This window comes from Leptodactylus fuscus, chromosome 7, assembly GCF_031893055.1.
Source record: "Leptodactylus fuscus isolate aLepFus1 chromosome 7, aLepFus1.hap2, whole genome shotgun sequence".
NCBI lineage: Eukaryota > Metazoa > Chordata > Amphibia > Anura > Leptodactylidae > Leptodactylus > Leptodactylus fuscus.
Genome location: NC_134271.1, coordinates 133,222,260 through 133,246,537, shown reverse-complemented (window position 1 = coordinate 133,246,537; position 24,278 = coordinate 133,222,260). Strand labels below are relative to the sequence as shown.

The window sequence follows — 24,278 nt, the reverse complement described above, 5'->3', positions numbered from 1 at the left end:
ATGACACCCCAGGAAATGATACCAACACATCTGGAATGACACTGGGACAGCAGGGGAAGCATGTCTGGGGGCATATAAATCACTATATTATATGGAAATCCCTGTCAGCTTGCGATTGTCGCAAGCTAACTTTTTCCCATAGGAATGCATTGGCCAGCGCTGATTGGCCGAATTCCGTACTTTGGCCAATCAGCGCTGGCTCAGCTGGAGGAAGCGGAGTCTAAGATCGCTCCACACCAGTCTCCATTCTGGTCCGACCTTAGACTCCGCCTCCTCCAGCAGAGCCAGCGCTGATTGGCCGAATTCCGTACTCTGGCCAATCAGCGCTGGCCAATGCATTCTATTGGCGTGATGAAGCAGTGCTGAATGTGTGTGTTTAGCTCAACTACGTCGGTGGAGTAGTTGAGCTAAGCACACAGATTCAGCTCTGCTTCAATTAGCGCTGGCCAATGCATTCTATTAGCTTTGTGAAGCCGAGTGTGCACAAGGGTTCAAGCGCACACTCGGCTCTGATGTAGCAGAGCCGAGGGTGCACAAGGGTTCAAGCGCACCCTCGGCTCTGATGTAGCAGAGCCGACGGTGCACAAGGGTTCAAGCGCACCCTCGGCTCTGATGTAGCAGAGCCGAGGGTGCACTTGAACCCTTGTGCACCCTCAGCTCTGCTACATCAGAGCCAAGGGTGCACTTGAACCCTTGTGCACACTCGGCTCTGCTACATCAGAGTTGAGGGTGTGCTTGAACCCTTGTGCACACTCTGCTTCATCAAGCTAATAGAATGCATTGGCCAGCGCTGATTGAAGCAGAGCTGAATCTGTGTGCTTAGCTCAACTACTCCACCGGCGTAGTTGAGCTAAACACACACATTCAGCACTGCTTCATCATGCCAATAGAATGCATTGGCCAGCGCTGGTTGGCCATAGTACGGAATTCGGCCAATCAGTGCTGGCTCTGCTGGAGGAGGCAGAGTCTAAGGTCGGACCAGAATGGAGACTGGTGTGGAGCGATCTTAGACTCCGCCTCCTCCAGCAGAGCCAGCGCTGATTGGCCGAAGTACGGAATTCGGCCAATCAGCGCTGGCCAATGCATTCCTATGGGAAAAAGTTTATCTCACAAAAATCACAATTACACCCCCGATAGAGCCCCAAAAAGTTATTTTTAATAACATTCCTACCTAAATAAAGGTTATCCCTAGCTATCCCTGCCTGTACAGCTATCCCTGTCTCATAGTCACAAAGTTCACATTCTCATATGACCCGGATTTGAAATCCACTATTCGTCTAAAATGGAGGTCACCTGATTTCGGCAGCCAATGACTTTTTACGATTTTTTTTCAATGCCCCCAGTGTCGTAGTTCCTGTCCCACCTCCCCTGCGCTGTTATTGGTGCAAAAAAGGCGCCAGGGAAGGTGGGAGGGGAATCGAATTTTGGCGCACTTTACCACGCAGTGTTCGATTCGATTCGAACATGGCGAACACCCTGATATCCGATCGAACATGTGTTCGATAGAACACTGTTCGCTCATCTCTACTAACAATGTAAAACCCGTAACCTGTATTATCTTTTTACGTTGAATGGAGGCACTCAAGACCTTGTTGTTCTTCCCTAATGGATCCACCACATCCCGTAGCAATGAGTTCCATAGCCTTACAGTAAAGAGTCTCCAACTATGATGGTGAGATGTTCTTCTCTTTGGCCATAGAGGATGTTCCCTCTTCACTGTCACCGACCAAGGAGTAAAAACATCTTGCCTTTTGTGACTTACCAGTTTAAGGTATAAAGTGGTGAATTTTCTCTTAGCTATGGAAAAGTTCAAGATGCAATAATTTGCTTATAAAAAAGGGTTTATGTGAACTTAATTTGATTTCTATTATTTCTTTTCATTATGTGTTCCACTAGACAAGGACAGGATTCGTCTCATCGGAGGAGAAAACATCTGCTCAGGCCGAGTGGAAGTGTTTTACCAGGGACAGTGGGGAACAGTGTGTGATGATGCTTGGGATATCAAGGATGCAGAAGTCGTCTGTAGACAGATAGGATGTGGCTCAGCTATGAATGCTACTACAGAGGCCGCCATGTTTGGAGATGGATCTGGTCCTATATGGCTGAGTGAGGTGCAATGTAAAGGATATGAGCGAGCTCTGCAGGATTGTAGGTCTCAACGCTGGAATCCAAGTGACTGTCACCACAAGGAAGATGCCGGAGTTATATGTCTTGGTATAAATATTTTTTTAAAAATCTAAAAGGTTAACCAATGTTCTTTGCAGCATCTTGTCCATATTGTACATATCACCACTTCCACTTGAGAGATATGTGATGTTGTTATAAATATGTTCTGTATGTTCTGTTCTGCTTACTTATTCTGCTTTGTCTGCCTAGCAACAGTGAGGTAGTAATGGAGGAGGAGCTGAGCTTAGGGGGAGGAGTTGTTAGACAGGGAGCCATGATGGAGCATGGAATAAAATGTTCTGATCTATAACAGTAACCATCTCCTAGTGGACTTATTCCAGAAGACCTGCATCCTCACTACAACACTACAATTGGCGACGAGGATTAAGAATAATCAGCTAAAGGTATTTCACTGCTACAGAAAACTGTGTACAAGACTGCAATCCTAGCACCAGCCATGGCCTGCTTACCCTCCTTTGCTGTATTTGATGTGCACCAGCCCCAAGCAAACTTAGCAGCATGCTGGAATAAATGGCTGAAACGCTTTGAGATATTCCTGCAAGCAATGAACAAATTGCAAGAAAGAAAGCCATGTTGTTACACTATGCAGGGGAGCAAGTCTATGATATCTTCACAACTCTGCCCAATACAGGGGAGGACAGTGACTATGAGCTAAGCAAAGCAGCACTAACTAAGCATTTCTCTCCATACATAAATGCAGCTTTTGAAATTTTCAAGTTTAGACAGTCAAAACAGTCAGCAACAGAAACCATTGATGAATATCATGTCCGCTTAAGACAACTTGCAGCTTACTGTGAATTTGCAGATATAGACAAGGAAATTCTGATGCAAATCATACAAGGATGTGTGTCATCTAAGTTAAGGAGACAAGCACTCAGAGATCCCACCATGACTTTAACAAAGCTACTGGACATTGCACGTATTCATGATGCAGCAGAGAATCAAGCTAAACTTATAGAGAACACAGACTGTATACCAGAGCAGCCATCTTCTGTAGCAAAGCTCACTCAGAAGCCACATGTGCCTCACACACAGGCTGCAGCCTGCTACAACTGTGGAGGTCCTTATCCTCATCAGAAACCATGCCCAGCAAAGGGAGTAACTTGTCATAACTGTGGGAAACAAAATCACTTTGCAAAAGTCTGCAGATCAAAATCACAATCTTCTCTCTCTGCTAAACAAGTGATGCCACAGAAAGTTCATGCAGTGCAGTCAGTGTCCCGTGCTGATGAGCCCAGCAGCACCTGCTTATTCTCAGTGACTGAGGGGTCTCGCAATGTGCATGCAATGTCTAATCCCAAACAAGTCATTTTAATACATGGCAATCCGGTGGAGACACTGGTAGATACAGGGGCGTCTGTCAATGTTATTAGTCATGCCACTTATAGCCAGCTAAAGAACAAACCTGCTTTGCAATGTACTAACCTGAAGATATATCCTTATGGTTCAGCTACTGCATTACCCCTATGTGGTAAATTTCAGGCATTACTAACGGCTGAAGGGAAATCCATCACGGACACTTTCTATGTAGTGGAGTGTTCTGCAGACACTCTTCTCAGCTGCAATAGTGCGGTATCTCTGGGCCTAGTGAAACTGGCAAACAGCGTAACACACTCTTCTGTCCAAACTATTATGCAGAAATATCCTCAACTCTTTCAAGGCATAGGAAAGCTGACAGACTTTCAAGTGAAATTACACATTGACCAGTCAGTCCAGCCGTCAGTTCAACCTCACAGGCGCATCCCATTCCATGTCCGCAAGCTAGTGGAGAAAGAGCTACAAGACCTTGAGACAGATGATGTTATTGAACGTGTGGAGGGCCCAACTCCCTGGGTCTCACCAATTGTTGTTGCGCCTAAACCTAAGCAGCCTGGTAAAATCAGGTTATGTGTGGATATGCGACATGCCAATCGAGCCATTCAAAGAGAAAGGCACATTACGCCTACCATTGATGATATTCTCACAGATCTAAATGGTGCAAAAGTATTCTCAAAAATTGATCTAAAATCTGGTTATCATCAGCTTGAATTGCATCCAGACTCCAGATATATCACAACTTTTAGCACTCATGTCGGTCTAAGAAGGTTCAAGAGGCTGAATTTTGGCATTTCATCGGCTGCAGAAATCTTTCAGAATGTTATCAGGCAGGTTCTTTCAGGAATACCTGGAGTCCTCAATGTTAGTGATGACATCCTTATCTTTGGCACAACCCAAGAGGAACATGACAATCACCTAGAACAAGTTTTTCAGAGACTGCAAACCTGCAATTTAACTGTTAATCCATCAAAATGCGAGTTCAACAAGACGTCATTGAATTTTTTTGGCTACATTTTTTCTGAAAATGGTGTTTCTGCAGACCCTGAGAAAGTAGCAGCCATAACCTCTGCTAGCCAGCCACAAAATGTCTCAGATGTTCGAAGTTTTCTTGGTCTGGTCACATACTGTGGACGATTCATACCTGATCTGGCTACTGTTTCTGAACCCCTACGACAACTCACTAAAAAGGATACTCCTTGGTCATGGACAGTTGAACATCAATCAGCTTTTGATACACTTAAGTCCAGTCTTTCTAGTGACACGGTCATGGCCTATTTTGACCCACTAAAGTCTACTGAGCTCATTGTGGATGCCAGTCCTGTAGGCCTTGGTGCAATTTTAACTCAGGTGTCTAAAACTGGCAGTATCTCTACAGTCTCCTATGCAAGCAAGGCTTTAACAGAAACGGAACAGCGCTATTCTCAAACTGAGAGGGAAGCTCTTGCAGTTGTATGGGGATGCCTTCATTTTCATCTTTACCTCTTTGGTCGTCCATTCACAGTGGTCAGTGATCATAAACCACTCATTCCAATCTTCAATAAACATTCATCAAAGCCATCCCCACGACTTGAACGCTGGCTACTCCGCCTGCAGAACTATCGCTTTCACTTGAGATATGAGGCAGGAGCTGGGAACCCTGCAGACTATTTTTCAAGACACCCTTCACCACAGTCTACCAAAGATGACTTGCCTGCCACTGTCTTAGCTGAGGAGCATGTAAATTTCATTGTTATACACTCTGTGCCAAGAGCAATGACCCTCGAAGAAATTAAACATGCGGTGGATTCTGATCCCCAACTTCAGTTGGTAATTGACACTGTTCGGTCTAAGAACTGGAACTCTTTTCTAGCTGAGACTCGTCTTCGACCGCAGGGCCAAACAGCATATTTGCAGGCCTTCTTTAATGCAAGACACTCTCTCTCTGTAGCTGACTCAAACATACTACCACGTGACAACCGCCTGGTCATTCCTCAGAAACTTCAGAGTAGAGTGATCGATCTGGCCCATGAGGCCCATCAAGGTATAGTTAAAACAAAGCAATTACTTAGGGAGAAAGTATGGTTTCCTGGACTAGATAAACAAGTGGAAGCACTTATTGCCACATGTATACCTTGCCAAGCAACTACGGTGGACCATAGCCGAGCACCAGTACAAATGACACCTCTGCCAGACAATCCATGGACTGCTGTGAGTGTTGATTTCTGCACTTTGCCAGATCATTCCTATTTACTGGTTGTCATATATGATTTTTCTAGGTTTCCAGTCATTGAACCCGTTTCCACCACCTCTGCAAGAGCTGTCATACCAAAACTGGACAAAATCTTTTCTGCATATGGCATACCTGAAACAGTGAAGACTGACAATGGGCCACCTTTCAATAGTGCAGATTTTCAGTCTTTTGCAACTTATCTTGGTTTTAACCACAGGAAAATAACTCCTTACTGGCCCCACGCCAATGGTGAAGTGGAGCGCTTCATGCAATCAATCAACAAAACTCTTCGGATTGCTACCATGGAACACAAGGATTTGCAGCAAGAATTGTACAGATTCCTTAGACAGTACAGAGCCACCCCACACTCTACTACAGGAACTCCGCCAGCGACTGCGCTTTTCGGCAGGCCTTTGCACATTAAGCTTCCAAACATCCCAGTAGTTCACGTCCAGACTCCATTGGTCCTCAATGATTCCCTTGCCAAAGGCAGGATGAAAAGATATGCAGATAAGAGAAGTTGTCGCTTCAAACAGCTGGATGTGGGAGACTGGGTCCTTGTTAAAAGGCTGAGACCCAGTAACAAGTTATCATCCCCTTATCATCCAGAACCCTTTCAAGTCACACACGTCAAAGGTACCATGGTTACTGCTCAACGCCAGGGTCATCAAGTGACACGAAATGTCTCCCATTTTAAAAAGCTTTGTGACTACAACCCAGGAGCAAGTGCAGAGGAGACAGATGATGAGGAAGTTTCACCAGGTACAACTGGTTCAGCAACACCAACAAGAGACACCTCCGAAAATTCACAGACTGTTTCTGATAACGAGATGTCTCAACGCTACCCGACAAGGATGAGTCGAAGGCCACCAACGCACCTCAGGGACTATGTTCTGCAGTAAAATTTTCTTTTCAGTTCGGACCTTTTATTTATTGTCCATTCATAACGTTTGCATTTTATTTTATTTATTTTTTTATAAGAAGGGGAGAGATGTGATGTTGTTATAAATATGTTCTGTATGTTCTGTTCTGCTTACTTATTCTGCTTTGTCTGCCTAGCAACAGTGAGGTAGTAATGGAGGAGGAGCTGAGCTTAGGGGGAGGAGTTGTTAGACAGGGAGCCATGATGGAAGCATGGAATAAAGGGTTCTGATCTACAAGAGTAACCATCTCATAGTGGACTTATTCCAGAAGACCTGCATCCTCACTACAACACTACAAGATACGCAAGTGATCTCTTCGTTACTTTATCATTACTATATCAAGATTGGGTCTTGACTTCAGTTCTTAAAATTTGGGAGGGGAGTAGCAGAAGATTTGATGTTTGGAAAGTGAAGATGCAATGGTCTTTCATGACAGAAGCAGTATGGTACATAATGGCCAAAGCATGAGAAGTCCAATTGTGTGGTAGCGGTGTAAGTACATTAAGGAATTTGGGGAACAAAGAAAGAGACTATCCCCTGTACAGGGGTATTAGTATTATATGTACCATGATGGACAGGCAGATAGCGGCAGTACTATATGTACCATGATGGATAGGCAGATAGCAGCAGTACTATATGTACCATGATGGATAGGCAGACAGCGGCAGTACTATATGTACCATGATGGATAGGCAGACAGCGGCAGTACTATATGTACCATGATGGATAGGCAGATAGCGACAGTACTATATGTACAATGATGGATAGGCAGATAGCGGCAGTACTATATGTACCATGATGGATAGGCAGATAGCGGCAGTACTATATGTACAATGATGGATAGGCAGATAGCGGCAGTACTATATGTACCATGATGGATAGGCAGATAGCGGCAGTGCTATATGTACCATGATGGACAGGCAGATAGCGGCAGTACTATATGTACCATGATGGATAGGCAGATAGCGGCAGTGCTATATGTACCATGATGGACAGGCAGATAGCGGCAGTACTATATGTACCATGATGGATAGGCAGATAGCAGCAGTACTATATGTACCATGCTGGATAGGCAGATAGCGGCAGTACTATATGTACCATGATGGACAGGCAGATAGCGGCAGTACTATATGTACAATGATGGATAGGCAGATAGCGGCAGTGCTATATGTACCATGATGGACAGGCAGATAGCGGCAGTACTATATGTACCATGATGGATAGGCAGATAGCGGCAGTACTATATGTACCATGATGGATAGGCAGATAGCGGCAGTACTATATGTACCATGATGGATAGGCAGATAGCGGCAGTACTATATGTACCATGATGGACAGGCAGATAGCGGCAGTACTATATGTACAATGATGGATAGGCAGATAGCGGCAGTGCTATATGTACCATGATGGACAGGCAGATAGCGGCAGTACTATATGTACCATGATGGATAGGCAGATAGCGGCAGTACTATATGTACCATGATGGATAGGCAGATAGCGGCAGTACTATATGTACCATGATGGATAGGCAGACAGCGGCAGTACTATATGTACCATGATGGATAGACAGATAGCGGCAGTGCTATATGTACCATGATGGATAGGCAGATAGCGGCAGTGCTATATGTACCATGATGGATAGGCAGATAGCGGCAGTACTATATGTACCATGATGGATAGGCAGATAGCGGCAGTACTATATGTACAATGATGGATAGGCAGATAGCGGCAGTGCTATATGTACCATGATGGACAGGCAGATAGCGGCAGTACTATATGTACCATGATGGACAGGCAGATAGCGGCAGTACTATATGTACCATGATGGATAGGCAGATAGCGGCAGTACTATCTGTACCATTTATTATTATTATTATTATTATTATTATTATTATTATTATTATTATTATTATTTATTTTTATTGTTTATTTATATAGCACCATTAATTCCATGGCGCTGTACATTATTATATTAATTCCATGGTGCTGCACATTATTATATTGATTCCATGGTGCTTTACATTTGGGGGTTACATACAGTACACAGAATATACAGGTAGATATAATACTAACAGTGACCGACTGGCACAGTGGGGTAGAGGGCCCTGCCCGCGAGGGCTTACAATCTATGGGGGAAGGGGGGTAGAGACAGAAGGAGAGGGGGAGACTGTACAGATGGTGGTGCAGTGATAATGTTATTGGAGGTTGTAGGCCTTCCTGAATAGGTGAGTCTTCAGGACCTTCTTGAATCCTGTGATTGTGGGGGTCAGCCTTATGTGGCGTGGTAAGGAGTTCCAGAGTATGGGGGATACACCATGATGGATAGGTAGATAGCGGCAGTACTATTTGTACCATGATGGATAGGCAGATAGCGGCAGTACTATTTGTACCATGATGGATAGGTAGATAGCGGCAGTACTATATGTACAGTGATGGATAGATAGATAGCGGCAGTACTATATGTACCATGATGGATAGGTAGATAGCGGCAATACTATATGTACCATGATGGATAGGTAGATAGCGGCAGTACTATATGTACAGTGATGGATAGGTAGATAGCGGCAGTACTATATGTACCATGATGGATAGGTAGATAGCGGCAGTACTATATGTACCATGATGGATAGGTAGATAGCGGCAGTACTATATGTACCATGATGGATAGGTAGATAGCGGCAGTACTATTTGTACCATGATGGACAGGTAGATAGCGGCAGTACTATTTGTACCATGATGGATAGGCAGATAGTGGCAGTACTATATGTACAGTGATGGATAGGCAGATAGTGGCAGTACTATATGTACAGTGATGGATAGGCAGATAGCGGCAGTACTATCGGCCTGTATATACATAGCATGCATACATACACATAAAAACACTTGGAAACATATTTGTTTATACTATATTTCTTTCATTAATAGGATCCACGGAAAATAATGCCATTACTATGTCAATCACCACAGCAGGTAATATGTTGTATGTTATAATTAGATTACATTATGGCCTACTAATGTGTAAATCATAAACCTAAATGTGTATTAATATTAAATCTTCACTGATTATTCAAAAAAAAATATTTAAATTAGCTATATTGATATGATATATTGCTATTAGAGATGAGCGAGTAGGTATTCGATCGAATAGTCGAATATTGAGGTCTACTCAAATCGAATTTTGAATTTTCAAATATTTCACTACTCGCTCATCTCTACTGTATACGTTTTTTTAAATGCCTACGTTGTCCTAGTTCCTGTCCCACCTCCCCTGCATAGTTATTGGTGTAAAAAAAATTGCCAGGGAAGGTGGGAGGAGAATCAAATTTTTACTGTGTTTACCATGTGGTATTCGACTGAGTACGAGTATTTTGAATACCGTAGTATTCGATCTAATACCTACTCGATTGAATACTACTCGCTCATCTCTAATTGCTATGAGTCACTTTATCACAAAGGAATTTTATTAACTAGTTTACCAAAATATCTCAGGCTGATTCATAAACTGGTCGCAATTCTCCAGGAGGAAGGGCTCGAGAGTCTACTAAGATTTTTGATGTATTTTCTAAGCCTTATTAGAGGTGGAATGTGCTTGCTCAAAAATTTGTTGCATGTAATAAATTAAGCATAAACCTATGAGCCATGTAAAATACGTCCACGTTGATCGACAGTTCGGAAAAAAGTTTCTAAAGATTAGAGATGAGCGAGTAGTATTCGATCAAGTAGGTATTCGATCGAATACTATGGTATTCGAAATACTCGTAGTCGATCGAGTACCACCCGCTATTCGAATGGAAAAGTTTGATGCAGAACCAGCATTGATTGGCCGAATGCTATACAGTCGGCCAATCAACGCTGGTTCTTCTCTTACCTTTAGAAGTCTTCTCCTTGCAGCGTCCCCGCGGCGTCTTCCGGCTCTGAATTCACTCTGCCAGGCATCGGGCCTGGGCAGAGCCGACTGCGCATGCCCACTTGTAGTGTGGGCATGCGCAGTCGGCTCTGCCCAGGCCCGATGCCTGGCAGAGTGAATTCAGAGCTGGAAGACGCCACGGGGACGCTGCACGGAGAAGACTTCTCGGAGGATCCAGCCCGACCCTCACTCGTAAACTTGGTAAGTATAATTTGATCAAATGTTGCTTACCCCTGAAATGAGAACTTTCCCCCCATAGACTATAATAGGGTTCGATATTCAATTCGAGTAGTCGAATATTGAAGGGCTACTCGAAACAAATATCGAATCTCGAACATTTTACTGTTCGCTCATCTCTACTAAAGATGCAAATCACTATAAAAATGGTATAATAAACTGGCAAAAGCCAATGAAACGAGCTACAATTTGGATGCAAACTGAATCTTACATCGCTCCCAATGTATCTCCCAAAATATAAATTCCTGTATTGCAATATTATCATTTTATAGACACTAAAACTGAACTAAAACATCTTGTTAGAGATGGAAATATTGGTAGATTTCCATAGTGTGTTGTTATTCATCTCTAACAGGCCTGGTTTACATCTGCATTCAGAATCCTGTTTGGGGAGTCTGCTTGGGGACCCCCTGAACGGAATACCGAACGCATTAAAAAGCGGTGAGCAATGAAACCACATAGACCCCATAGATTATAAGTGTGGTGTCCGCACAAATCATGCAGAGAGAAATGTACTGCTTGAAGTACTATTCCTTTTGCATGATTCCTGCGGACACTGTGCAGAAATCACACGGACCCCATTATAGCCTATGGGGTCCATGTGGTTTCATTGCTCACCACCTATCAATGTATTTGGTATTCCATTTTGGGGGGGTCCCCAAGTGGACTCCCTGAATAGAATACCGAGCGCAGATGTGAATCGGGGCTTAGATATATCGTTTGATATAATTTAAAGTTTCTTTTCTTTTTTTTAGCACAACTTGTAACAAATCACCAGGCACTAAACAATATTCCAAATGTGTTTCTTACATTTTTTATTATATTCTCACTCCTATTTGGTGTGGCAATAATGATTATTGGATACTTGTTAAGAAATTTCAGGAGGTACAAGAAAAGTAAGTCTGTGGATATACTTTTTACCTACTATATCCTCATGTGTACAGATTAGCAAAATGTTTCACTAGCTTTGAATTTTGTTGTAAAATTGAACTTTAAGCAAGATTTAGCTAAAGTTGAACAATTCTCCATTTATCTACAGTAAACCATGACATTAGGCAGGGACTAGTATTGTCTTGCTAGTGTTATCTTGTTTCTTTAGAGTGTATTTCTAGTCCTCTAAGGAGTTCATGGAATATACTGAATCAGTACTATAACATTGTATCGGTCTCTTCTATAACCTTACATTTCTCTATATATAACATGAAAATCATTCCAAAACAATTCACTTTGATCAGTGGCATAACTAGGAATAGCGGGGCCGTGTAGTGAACTTTTGACAAGGGCCCTCTTCTTAAGAGGGGTACATGGACGTGCAGGCTGTATGTGAGCAAGAGCAAGAGGGGGAATGGGGGTGCAAGCAAGAGGGGGGAATGAGAGTGCAAGCAAGAGGGGAAATGGAGGTGAAGAATGTGTGCGAGCAAGGGGGGGGGTGCAAGCTGTGTGCAAGCAAGAGGGTGATGTGGAGGGGAACCCCCCCATTCCACCACACTCTTGCTCACCCACAGCCTGCACCACCCATTACCCCTTCTTTCTCACATACAGCCTCTGCCCCCACTTTTCCCTCTTTGCTCACACACAGCCTGCACGCCCATGTACCCCTCTTGCTCCCACACAGACTGCACCCCTATTCCCTCCTCTTGCTCACAGTCTCCACCCCCCCCATTCTCTCCTCTTGCTCACACACAGCCTGCACCCTCCATTCCCTCCTCTTGTTCACAGTCTGCACCCCCCATTCCCTCCTCTTGCTCACAGGTAGCCTGCAACCCATTCCCCCCATTGTACACTGACCTGTATAATCCGGAATAGCTGTGCCCAAAGAAGAGTCTGATCATATCTTAGTAAGTTAAAGCACCTTTGCTGACATCATGACACTCATCAAAGGTCCTGTAGCCCACTAGGATAGACACCAGCAGAAGGTATCAGGACTTGGGGACCGCGGACAGGAGATAGAAGTTTCTCTTGCCTGCTGTCATCATGCAAGTGCTGGGAGGCAGCAGGGGCCCGGACAGCAGGTGGCCCCTGTTTGGGTACAGTATTGAAGCCAGCAATTGCTGGCTTCACTACTGTTAAAAGATGGACTGTGGAGGTGGCAGCTCTTCTGCAAAATGTTGGGCGCTGCCGCATCCATCTTCAAGCAGCACCCCACAGCATCCGGCGCTGCAGTAAATAGGGCCTGTTACTTGCTGGTGTTACTCCAGAAGCTAACGGCCTATTAAAAAAAAAAACATTCAGCAGCAGTGGTTGCCGCCAGGCCCCTACTTTCCCATGCCCTGTGGCATTTGTTTGCGCTGCTACCTCGATAGTTATGCCCCTGACTTTGATATTTTGTGCTTAGAGTATGCTAGTGTTTTTTTTTATCTGCGAAACAAACTTAAAGGGATATTCCAATAAACATAATGATATCTATATTTGTAAATAAGTAAAAATTAAACATTTAGGTAAATATAAGTAGTTCAAAATTCTGCAGAGTTTAAAAGATTTTCTCTAAATATCTTGCAGTCTCAAGTTGTTGTCTTGATCGGTTGCCAATGGATAACACCACAAATACAAAATTTTATATAGTCTGGGACTCATCAGAAACCCAACAACTTCTCACCACTAGATATATAGAGAAAAATATCCTATAACACAGACAACTAAAACTGTAAAATATTAGCTCACATTTAGTATTCTGAGATTATAACTTTTTTCTATATGTCAGATAGATAGATAGATGATAGATAGATAGGCGATAGATAGATAGATAGATAGATAGATAGATAGATAGATAGATAGATAGATAGGAGATAGATAGATAGATAGATAGATAGATAGATAGATAGGAGATAGATAGATAGGCGATAGATAGATAGATAGATAGATAGATAGATAGGAGATAGATAGATAGATAGATAGATAGATAGATAGATAGATAGATAGATAGGAGATAGATAGATAGATAGATAGATAGATAGATAGATAGGCAATAGATAGATAGATAGATAGATAGATAGGCGATAGATAGATAGATAGATAGATAGATAGATAGATAGATAGGAGATAGATAGATAGATAGATAGATAGATAGATAGGAGAGAGATAGATAGATAGATAGATAGATAGATAGGCGATAGATAGATAGATAGATAGATAGATAGATAGATAGATAGATATTAGATAGATAGATAGATAGATAGATAGGCAATAGATAGATAGATAGATAGATAGGCAATAGATAGATAGATAGATAGGCAATAGATAGATAGATAGATAGATAGATAGATAGATAGATAGATAGATAGATTTGTCCATTTTGACCTTATAGCCTGATTTATATGTTTCTACACTTCTAACATTATAATATTGTTTGTGTTATGTGACATTATGTTGTTCAGCCCTTCATTCCATTCATGCGTCATCTAATGAACCTGTGTATGAAAAGGTTTACTTAAGATCTGTTGGAAAAAAAGATCCTCCATCATCAACACTTGGTAAGTAATAAAGATTTACATTTGAACTATTTTGGTCTCTAGCACCAGTTATAATTGTAGATCAATTGGAATCTGAGAGGATAAATAAGTAATGTTGTTTATAGGAGTTGTAATATACAGTAGTTACTGTATATAAAGTCTCTATAGAGGACCTTTCTCCACATTTGCCGACTCCAGCGTTTTACACTGTTCACTCCACCCTTTCTATAGCAATCAATGCAGTTATTTTCAGTTCAGATATGCCTGTACTGTCAGGTGGGCAGTCCTGTGTCCTGGGTTAAAAAAGATGGAAAATTGGTGAGGCCTTAAAGGGAATCTATCATTGGTGTCAGTGGTTTTCAGATAAAGATGTGCCTGAATAGGCTTTAAAAAGGCTATTCTACTGCCACCTTGTCTTTTTAGATTCTCCGCACCATTCCATTATAATCCTGGTGAATAACTTTACGCAAATGACCCTATGGAGCACCCTGCGCGTTCCCCAGGATCTCTGAGCACCCTTCTGTGTCATACCTTTCATTCCGCCTCCTCTAGTGCTTGTGCTCCGTCTGCCCTCCTCCTCCGCACATACTGTGCCACCCTCTTGTCTCCAATCCCGCTCTGGCAGTTCTCATCTTGGGCATACTGAGCAGTATGCCCAGTTCTCCAGCGAGCTACACCAAAATTGCCGTCGGACAGGCGCAGCAGCAATATCATGTTAATATACTTGTCTGCATGTTTTGTCAAATAATCCAATTTATTGTGGAGTCATTCTAATATATAAATCCTTACAATTTGCTTCTAGGATATGATGGATATGAGGATATGGATGATCATTTGTCTCAGTCTTTAAAAGACGACAATGGTGGTTTGTATTTGCTCACAGTAATGACTACTTTAACAGAAATTATGATTATGAAATTTTTTTTAAATACTCAATTTTTTTTTATAATTTTTTGCAATTATTATTTACTAAAATATATCTTTCTCAATGATTAAATAGGTTATACCAAGTTTTAAGTTATTCTCTATCAATACGGTATAACTCTATGTTCGAGGTGGGGCCTACTGCCGTCCCCATTGATCTAGAGCAGGGGTGCCCAATACGTCGATCGCGAACTACCGGTCAATCGCAATGGACGTATGGGTCAATTGCAGGATGCAGCCAGGGATCCCTGGTGTCTGCTTGTTCACAGTGCAGGCTGAGAGTCGACTCTCAGTCTGCGCTGTGAACAAGCACTCCGGACACTTGCAGGCCGGGCAGCAGCAGCTCCGGGGGATGACGCGCTCCCCGCTCTTAGGGATGGAGGGGGCCGGGGTGCTGCTTGTTCTCAGCCCAGGCTGAGAGTCATCTCCAGACACTGGCAGGGCTGCCACAGCCCCAGCCCGCCAGTGCCCAGAGATAACTGTCAGCCTGGGCTGAGAACAAGCAAACACCGGGGATCCCTGGGTGGCCTCAGAACGCCACAGTCTCCTGCTCCCACGCTTCTCCTGGCCCCGCCACATGTCCTGCCCCACCCACAGGCCCACCCCAGGCCCGCCCACAAGAAGTGGGTAGTAGATCTTTTGCCTTGGTCACTTTATAAAGTAGCTCACATGCTGAAAAAGTGTAAGTACCCCTGCTCTATAGAATGTGAGTCCACTTCTCTATTTTTCATGGAGCACCAGGCCAAGCTAGAGCCCTGCAACTCAATTCATTATTCACGGGAGCACCAAAAGTAGCCAAGTATAGTGCTTCAAAACTTGGTATAACCCATTTAACAATGACTGTGTCTTTTACCTTCATCCAAAGTAGACAAATATGAGTTTTTATAGATATTCAAGGTTTAGAAATATTATATATAATATTCTGGGTACATTAGTTTTAGACACATCTCACATCTCTACACATCTCTTCTCTGAAAATATCACATGGCCACTCACAATTCGAATAAATAGAAAACCAATATAGAAAAAAAATGGTGGCATCCATGATGAAGTTTCTATTATCATATTAATATTCCTGTCTGCATGTTTTGTCTAATAATCATGTTTATTTTTGGGTCAATATAATATATAAATCACTACAATTTTGCCCTAGGGATTGAAAATGGATATGATGATGTGGACGATCATTTGTCTCAGTCTTTAAATCCTGTTCAGGACAATAATGGTTTGTATAGTAATACAATAGTTACATCTCTGCCTGTTCAGGTCTCTGCGCCACCCTCTGTTCGCATGCGGCGGTGCAGGAGGTGTGTGCAGTTTGGTTCTTGGCTTAATGTTCTTGGTCGCACTGTGTGAACACGGCTCTAGTTCTGAGATTGTATTTGTACCACTCCCGTCTTCTGCCCTTGTTTGCCTCTGTTCATTAAGTGTTAATTTGTGTGATTGACAGCTTGCCTTCCTGTCAACTCCATGGGCGGGTTCTTCCTCCCCTATTTAATCTTGGCTCTCATTCACACCAGTGCTTGCTATTGCCGTGTGCATACTCGCTCCTCGCTGTCACTATTTTGCTTGTATTCTCATCCTTGATCTCTGGCTTTCCCTACCGACTATTCTTTTGGACTCCGCTTTGTTACTGCATCGCTCGACTATTATTGACCCTTGGCTAGCTGACCTCTCTTTGTTGTTGTCCGTTTTGTCTGTGTTTTGTGTCTCACCTATACAGGAAGGGACTGTCTTCGTGGTTGCCGCCTAGTACATAGGATAGGGCCTGGCAATAGGAAGGGAAAGTTGGGGGTTTCAGCTTAGGGCTCACTGTCTCTTGTGTCCCGTCTCAGGGTTCAACAGCTACTGGGGAATTGCTGTCCTAGCAATTCCCTAACATAATAGCAAGCCCAAAAACCTACTGCCATTGCTTCTCTCCTGATAAGCATGGATCCTGGTAGCTGAGCTAGCTAAACAGGTTCAGACCCTTAGGGCCCCTTCACACGGCGTAAACGCTCGGCTCATTCTGAGCCGTACACGTGAGCGCTTCTAAATTCTTCCCATTCACTTCAATGGGAGTGCTCGTAAAGCCGGCTTTACGAGAGCTCCCATTGAAGTGAATTGGAATTGTTTAGAAGCGCTCACGTGTACGACTCGGAATGAGCCGAGCGCTTACGCCGTGTGAAGGGGCCCTCACTGAGGCTGCTGCATCATCCACAGCTGTTTCTTCCCTTCATAGGGTTAAGATGTTACTGCCAGATCGTTTCTCAGGGGACCTGCTGCACTCTCAGCTCTGTTACATCGGACACTGCTACATCGGGCCGTGCGCTCAGCTTGGCTACTCCAGATTAGCCGAGCTCAGCCAACGGCCAGCTCTTCTTCATCTCCGATGTAGCAGTGCTGGGCGTGCGCTCTGCTTGGCTGCATCTCCAGAGTATCCCAGCTGAACTCACGGTCTGATGTAGCAGTGTCCGATGTAGCAGTCCCATGCAGCAGAGCTGAGTGTGCAGCAGGGTTCAATGCACACTCTGCTAAATATCCGGTGTAGCAGTGCCAGCACTGCTACATCTCGGCATAGGAATACATTGACCAGTTCTGCCGGTGGAGGCGGAGTCTAAGAGCGGTCCACAGAAGTCTCCATTCTGGTCCGATCTTAGACTCCGCCTCCTCACAGACGAGGAGGCAGAACGAGTGTTGATTGGCCAAATGCTGTACTCTGTATGGCATTCAGCCAATCAACGCTGGTCAATGCATTCCTATGGGAAAAAGTCAGCTCGCGCATATCGCAAGCTGACAGGGATCCCGACATAATACAGTGACTTGGCCTTGTTAGATGCCCCCAGACATGCTTCCCCTGCTGTCCCAGTTGCTTTCCAGGGTGTTGGCATCACTTCCTGGGGTGTGATAGTGGACTTGGTGACCCTCCTGAGTCAAATGGTGGGATCCCCTGAAGCTAAGCATTTTTCCCCATAGACTATGAAGGGGTTCGATATTCGGCTATTCGAAACGAATATCGAATATTTTACTGTTTGCTCATCTCTATTTATTATATTTATTTTATTTAAAAATTATTCTGAGGTCAATATAGTATATAAATTATTACAATATAATATATTAGTACATTATGCAGTTTGTTTGTTTTTTTGCTTTTTTTTCCCTAGGTATAGAAAATGGGTATGATGATGTGGATGATCATTTGTCTCAGTCTATAAATCCTGATGGGGACGATAATGGGAAAGATAATGGTGTGTATATGTATAATGACTAGTTTAATAGGTCTTTCTTTTATTAAGGTTATTACATTGTTTTAATTATAATATATAAACCATTACAATTTTCACATATGGATAACAACCAGCAAGCCCAGAAAACTTAAAGCAACCAAATCCAGAACTCCATAAATATAGATCTGCTTGGTTACAATTAGGGTTGAGAGATCGGGATCGGGAAAGATCGGATCGCGATCGAGCAAATTTCAAAATCGGGATCGGGATCATCTATAAAATGAACAAAAATAAGACTTTAAAAACGATCCTGAAATATCAAGATCGGCTCAACCCCACTCCATAAACATACAGTAACTAGGGTTGAGCGATTGGGATCGGGAAAGATCGGATCCCGATCGGCGATCGAGCAAATTTTGTAATCGGGATCGGCTGGAAAATGATCGAATTTGTCAATTTAGCAGTAGTCCATTATGTTTCTTTTTTATGTTTTTCCAGACCTTGACTTGAGTGTATCTGACAATCAAGGCGTCACACGTCTTCCTGCCGATGAGGATTATGACGATGCTATATGATCAATACCAAAAATTCTTACGCAGAATTCCAAATCTGAATTTCAGAATTTCAATATAACACAAATAAAATGGAGATTCTGCTATTTTGTACTTTAGTGAATTGTGAAGACTCATTCATTTATCATTTCAATTCTCTTTGCTTGCTGATAGATCAATTATTACTAAACATAATTAAAAAAATACAAAAAGTAATTTGTGTTTTTATCAATAATTTTTAGCGCTTTCAAGTACTGTGAAAATATTTTATTTTTATTTTCTCAACACTTTTTAAAGATAGATTTGTACAATCTGTAAAATCATATACAGTTATAACAAAGCTTAACTTGAATCTAATAATTTGTTTGAGACGGTGACAAAGTGCTGGAGTGGTCCAGGACAGATCTTGAATAAGCCTCAGCCTCGTTGTGGGTCATAGGCTCATTACTGGGCCATAAAAGGCTGCAGAGCCTGCACTTCAGGGCAGATCCTGGGAGAAGAAGAAGCGACTGGGTCTTTCCTAATACAGAGAGCCTTGTGTTATGGTACAGTGTTGTATTGGTCATATGGTTGGTAGTAAGCCACATGCACAGTTAGTATTTTGTTAGTGCTCAGACAAGCAGGGTTTTGTATTTCCTTTTTGCCTGAAGTTAAGGCTGTATTTTATTTTTGCTTATCTTGTGCCTGACGTAAAGGTTTGTTTATTTTGTTGTTTATTAAATAAACTGGTTTTGCTACAGTTTTGTGTCCCTGTCTCTGACTGGTTGGGTCCACACCACTGCTTTTATCGAGCTACCTTCTCCAGAATTGTTTCCATGTCATAGCTCACAACAAAAGCCATTGAATAACCATTGAAACATTAAAGTTAAAGGGTTACTAAACTTTCAAACAACTTTTAATTCTCTGGCAGCATTTGTGAGATTAATACATTTAGTATTACAGTTTATTAATTTATTTTGGCACTTTTCTGTGAAATTGTGTATTTCTGTATTCTTTTTCTTTTTCTTCTCCATTGAGATCTGTCCCCTGATTCTCTCCATGGGCATTATGAGTGGACTGACCACCTGACAATTCTGACAAATGGTGTCAGTAGTGGAGCCCTCAGATAGTCACATAGCCCTTACAGTTTTCTTTTCTCTTCCTGACTAGCAGGTGTAAGCCAATGGCTGGTCAGGTAATGGAGGAGGTGTACATCTCACCCAGACTACTAAGGTGAGTGAACTGAGGAAACTCTAGAAATAACATTTCTCAGCAGATAACTATTGTCTGCTGAGGGTTATTTCAAAGTTCCAGTTACTGGGCTGGATTTTTAGGAATGGCAGGTAGGTTACTAGTGGGACCTGTCATTCCACCCCCCTCCGGTCCACACTTTGGGGATGTTCCGGCAGCGACTCAACTGCAGAGAGTTTCCTTATCAAGGAGGCTTAAGAAGATGCTCCAGCAGTAACACTTTGGCAGAGCTTGGCTGGAGAGCCAAAGAGAGAGGTCATATTTTTGGAGCTGTCCCCTGAATGATTCTACTGGCTTTTGGATTTCTGTTATCCTAGGTGAGGTAACCTGTTCTATGTTTAGTTAGAGCCTAGCCGGGCAGGTATTTATTTTTGTATTGTTTTCTTTTGTTGCTGCACTGTATTTTTCAGTGAAAATAAAACTCTACCTTTGTTTTGGACTAAAGAAACTGGACTTGTGTGTCTATGCCACCCCACCTAGCAACCCCGGACCCTGACACAGGTTTCTGCAGCTCCTTTCAATTCCTTTTTTTTATTATTATTATTATTATTATTATTATTATTATTAATGTAGATTGTGAGCCCCACATAGAGCTCACAATGCACATTTTTCCCTATCAGTATGTCTTTGGAATATGGGATGGAAATCCATGCAAACATGGGGAGAACATACAAACTCCTTGCAGATGGTTTTTTTTTGCCCTTGGCGGGATTTGGACACCAGGATTCCAGCACTGCAAGGCTGCAGTACTAACCACTGAGCCACTGTGTGGCCCCCTAGCTCCTTTCAATTCCCTCTGAGCTTCTTTCCTACCACAGCCTCCACACCATGCAGGAGCCACTTACATCCAACAGTATGAAGCTTATTCTCAGTGCTGCCAAACTAGTGAGAAACCCTGAAGTTCTCCTGCACAGCCTTCATTTTTGACAACCCCAAGATACAATATGCCACCATGTTACAATGGATATTACAGTGATAAAACAGAATACCTTTCTTATGTAAAAAATATGCAAATCTATTTTTCAGGATGTAATTAGAACAGTGCACTCTGTCCTCCGCACTCTAGAGGGCAGCATCCTTAACATCATGCATGACTCAGTTAAAAAGTCTAATATCATGATGTGGATTTAATTGCCAAATTAGTATTTATATTCCAAAAGTACAGATTCCCAGATTCCCTTTTGTTTAAAAAAAAACAAAAAACAACAACAACAACTTTGATATCTTATGCTATTGGTGCACTGGGGGTGGGCCTTCAGTTTCCTGTTTAACTGTTTTTAACTCTCAGACCCAAGCCATCTGCAGCCTCGGCCACTCTGTGCATGGGGTTTTGATCCTCCTACTTCTATGAAATTACTCATCCTATTGAGCTGCCTCATTTGCTTAACATTTTAAAGGGAGTCTATCATTAGAAAATGACATTTTTAAGTAATGGCACATTGGAATAGCCTTTAAAAGGGCTATTCTACTCCTACCTCTCATTCTCTTCATTCTACTCCTACCTCTCATTCTCTTCATTCTACTCCTACCTCTCATTCTCTTGTGGTCCCCGCTGTTTTTTTAAAAAAAACATTTATTCTCATATGCAAATTATGCTTAGGGAGCATCAGAGGTGTTCCCTCATTCTCTGAGCACCCCAGCATCATCAACTGCTCGTGGCTCCTTATTGCCTCCTGTTCACGCTTCCCTGCATCTTCTCCTTGTCTTCAGTCTTGCAAAGGCATCTGACGCTGCACTATACGTAGTTGAAATACCGCACATGCGCAATCGTCTCTGCAAACTTTGGATTCTGACAGAACCGACTGCACATGTGCAGGTTTTCAACCCCATATAGTGTTGAGTAAGAGGCCTACGCAAAAATGAAGGCAAGGAGAAGATGCAGGGGAGAGTGAACAGGAGGTACTAAAGGACAACAAGCAGTTGATGATACTGGTGTGTCATATCAGAATAAACGCTTTTCTAAAGAAATGGTGGGGACCACAAGTGGATGACAGGTAGGAGTAGAAGTAGAATAGCCTACTTAGAGGTTAGTCCAATGTACCATTACTTAAAATCATCATTTTCTAATGATAGACTCCCTTTAAAGCCATTTCTCGCAAATCTACAAAAGTGACAAACATACCGTGAGTCAATACGACAGAGATGACACGTGAATGGAATATTTGCATATCTTCTGTGTTTTGTATCCACTCCTACTTTCGGCTACCAAATCATAAGCTAATTCTGATGGGACCATACCGGCATTCCAGCTGTTACACAGACAGGATCCATTGTCCGTCTCATTTTTCCTTCCCTCTGACATAACAGAAGATTTGGTCAAATAAATGATGATGTCAACCAAGCCAAAAAGGCAAAATAGTGTTTCAGTCATGGAGTGGGAAGGGTGGGAGCAGCAGAAGAAGTGACATAGTGTTGAGGTAGTAGCAGCAAGAGGAGGCCACAGAGGAGCAGCAGGATCAGCAGATGGGAAGGACACACAGCTTCCTTTAGCTTAGGTGGTAGAGCCTTGACTGCCAGCAATGTGCAGCATGCCACTGCATGATAAAGCAGTTACTGAGGAGGTAGGCTGGGCCACCACATTGGAGCCATGGTTCTCCCAGGCCACTTTATGATGATGCTGAATATGTTGATGCAGGGCTGTGGTGCCAACATTAGCACCCTGGCCACGCTTCACCTTCTGCCCACAGATATGACTTTTGGCCATGTTCAACAACCCTGGCAGCTTAATAACAAACTTCCACATTGCTGAGGAGTTGATTTTACCCCCAACACTCCACACTGACTTACTGCTACTGCCATTGCTTCTATGAACCTCTGCACCACTACTTTCCAAGCAGGTAGGCTCCTGCAAATGGGGTGGTCTACCCTGGGCATGTTTGGCTCTTAACGTCCCATGCTGACTCCCAGCCATGCTGCCGAGTTGCTGGCAACTCCGCTGCCTGAAGTGCAACCTGCCACCCTCTTCTCTCGATGATGATGAAGCTCCTTCATCATGCAGCTCCTAGTTGCGATCGGCTACATCATCATTGAGTACTGCCTGAACGTCAGTGATGTCCTCCTCATCGACCTCTGAGCCAACAGCCTGACCGCTCGCAACACCAGCTCTCATGCCATTCTCCTCATTACTTGCCTGCATAATGGAAGAAGCGGCTGATCTCTCCTCCAGATCTTGGCTGAGCAGTAGCTGCTGACATCCTCGCTATATAGTGGCTCTGAGCCCACAGCATAAAGTATTTCTCTGGCTGAGGGAACAGAAAAGGACAGAGACAGGTTGAGGACAGGTGAGGGCACAGGGCCTGCTCCCAGGCAATGCCAACTAAAGGCTGTGTCTTACAAACCCACCGACTTGGCTGGGGGTGTCGGATGTGACTTGGGATGAAATGGATGACCGAGTCAACCATTCTAGAACCATTGGGTTGCTGGTCAAGACACGACTTCTAGCTGACATTGGGAGCTCGGACCTCTAGAAGTGAGCCCTGCTGCTACGCCCCCTTACTCTGCTGCTGCAAATGTGGAAATCTACATATCAGATCTCACAGAGGAGCATGTGATGCGGTTTGGGTTAAGGTTGCTTATCTTGCTTCTGTTATCTTGATCTTCCATCAAACACGATAGAAAGTTTCCATGTGCTTGACACTTCTCCAGATTGTTTGCCACATTCTATCATCGCCACTAGACTTGTTTCAGGGGTCTGTACAGGCAGCTTTTTGCCTCTTGTAAGATTTTGTTAGTGTTGGTAAAAATTGATGTTATTTTTCAATATTTAGGTGCAAGATCACAGACAGAGCTCTAGATGGTGGAGTTATACTGTTTATTGTAGTTTTAGCTAGGTGCCTTTAAAAACTTCTTGTGCATGAAAATGCAAAAAAGTAAGGCTTGTGCAACATATATTTACAGCGGGCCAAATATACTATTCCTACAATGTATATATTGTGTCTGAAGTTATCAGCACTTGTGCTGGGTAGAGGTTAGCTGTTCTTACTATAAGGCTCGGTGCAGACTCTGGTGTAGGACTCCCTGGACTCTTCTGAGGAATGTGCTGATATTTCATTACAGAGTAATATGTCATATGGCACTGTCACTTGCCTCCTTTTATAGGCACAGTCCTGGGCATCCATTGTCCTTAGGGCTAAAAGGA

General features: G+C 43.1%; 1 protein-coding gene across 1 annotated transcript in view; it reads left to right on the top strand.

Moving 5' to 3' along the window:
* The window catches only part of LOC142214521 (scavenger receptor cysteine-rich type 1 protein M130-like), a 75,246-nt gene extending 56,312 nt beyond the window's left edge, over positions 1-18,934 (top strand). The window contains exons 18-24 of the mRNA XM_075283470.1: positions 1,897-2,214; positions 11,536-11,676; positions 14,155-14,250; positions 15,032-15,094; positions 16,307-16,378; positions 18,297-18,380; positions 18,858-18,934. Coding sequence (XP_075139571.1) covers positions 1,897-2,214; positions 11,536-11,676; positions 14,155-14,250; positions 15,032-15,094; positions 16,307-16,378; positions 18,297-18,380; positions 18,858-18,934 — 851 coding nt within the window. The remainder of the gene's footprint in view (positions 1-1,896; positions 2,215-11,535; positions 11,677-14,154; positions 14,251-15,031; positions 15,095-16,306; positions 16,379-18,296; positions 18,381-18,857) is intronic.
* The last annotated feature ends 5,344 nt before the right edge of the window (positions 18,935-24,278 follow it).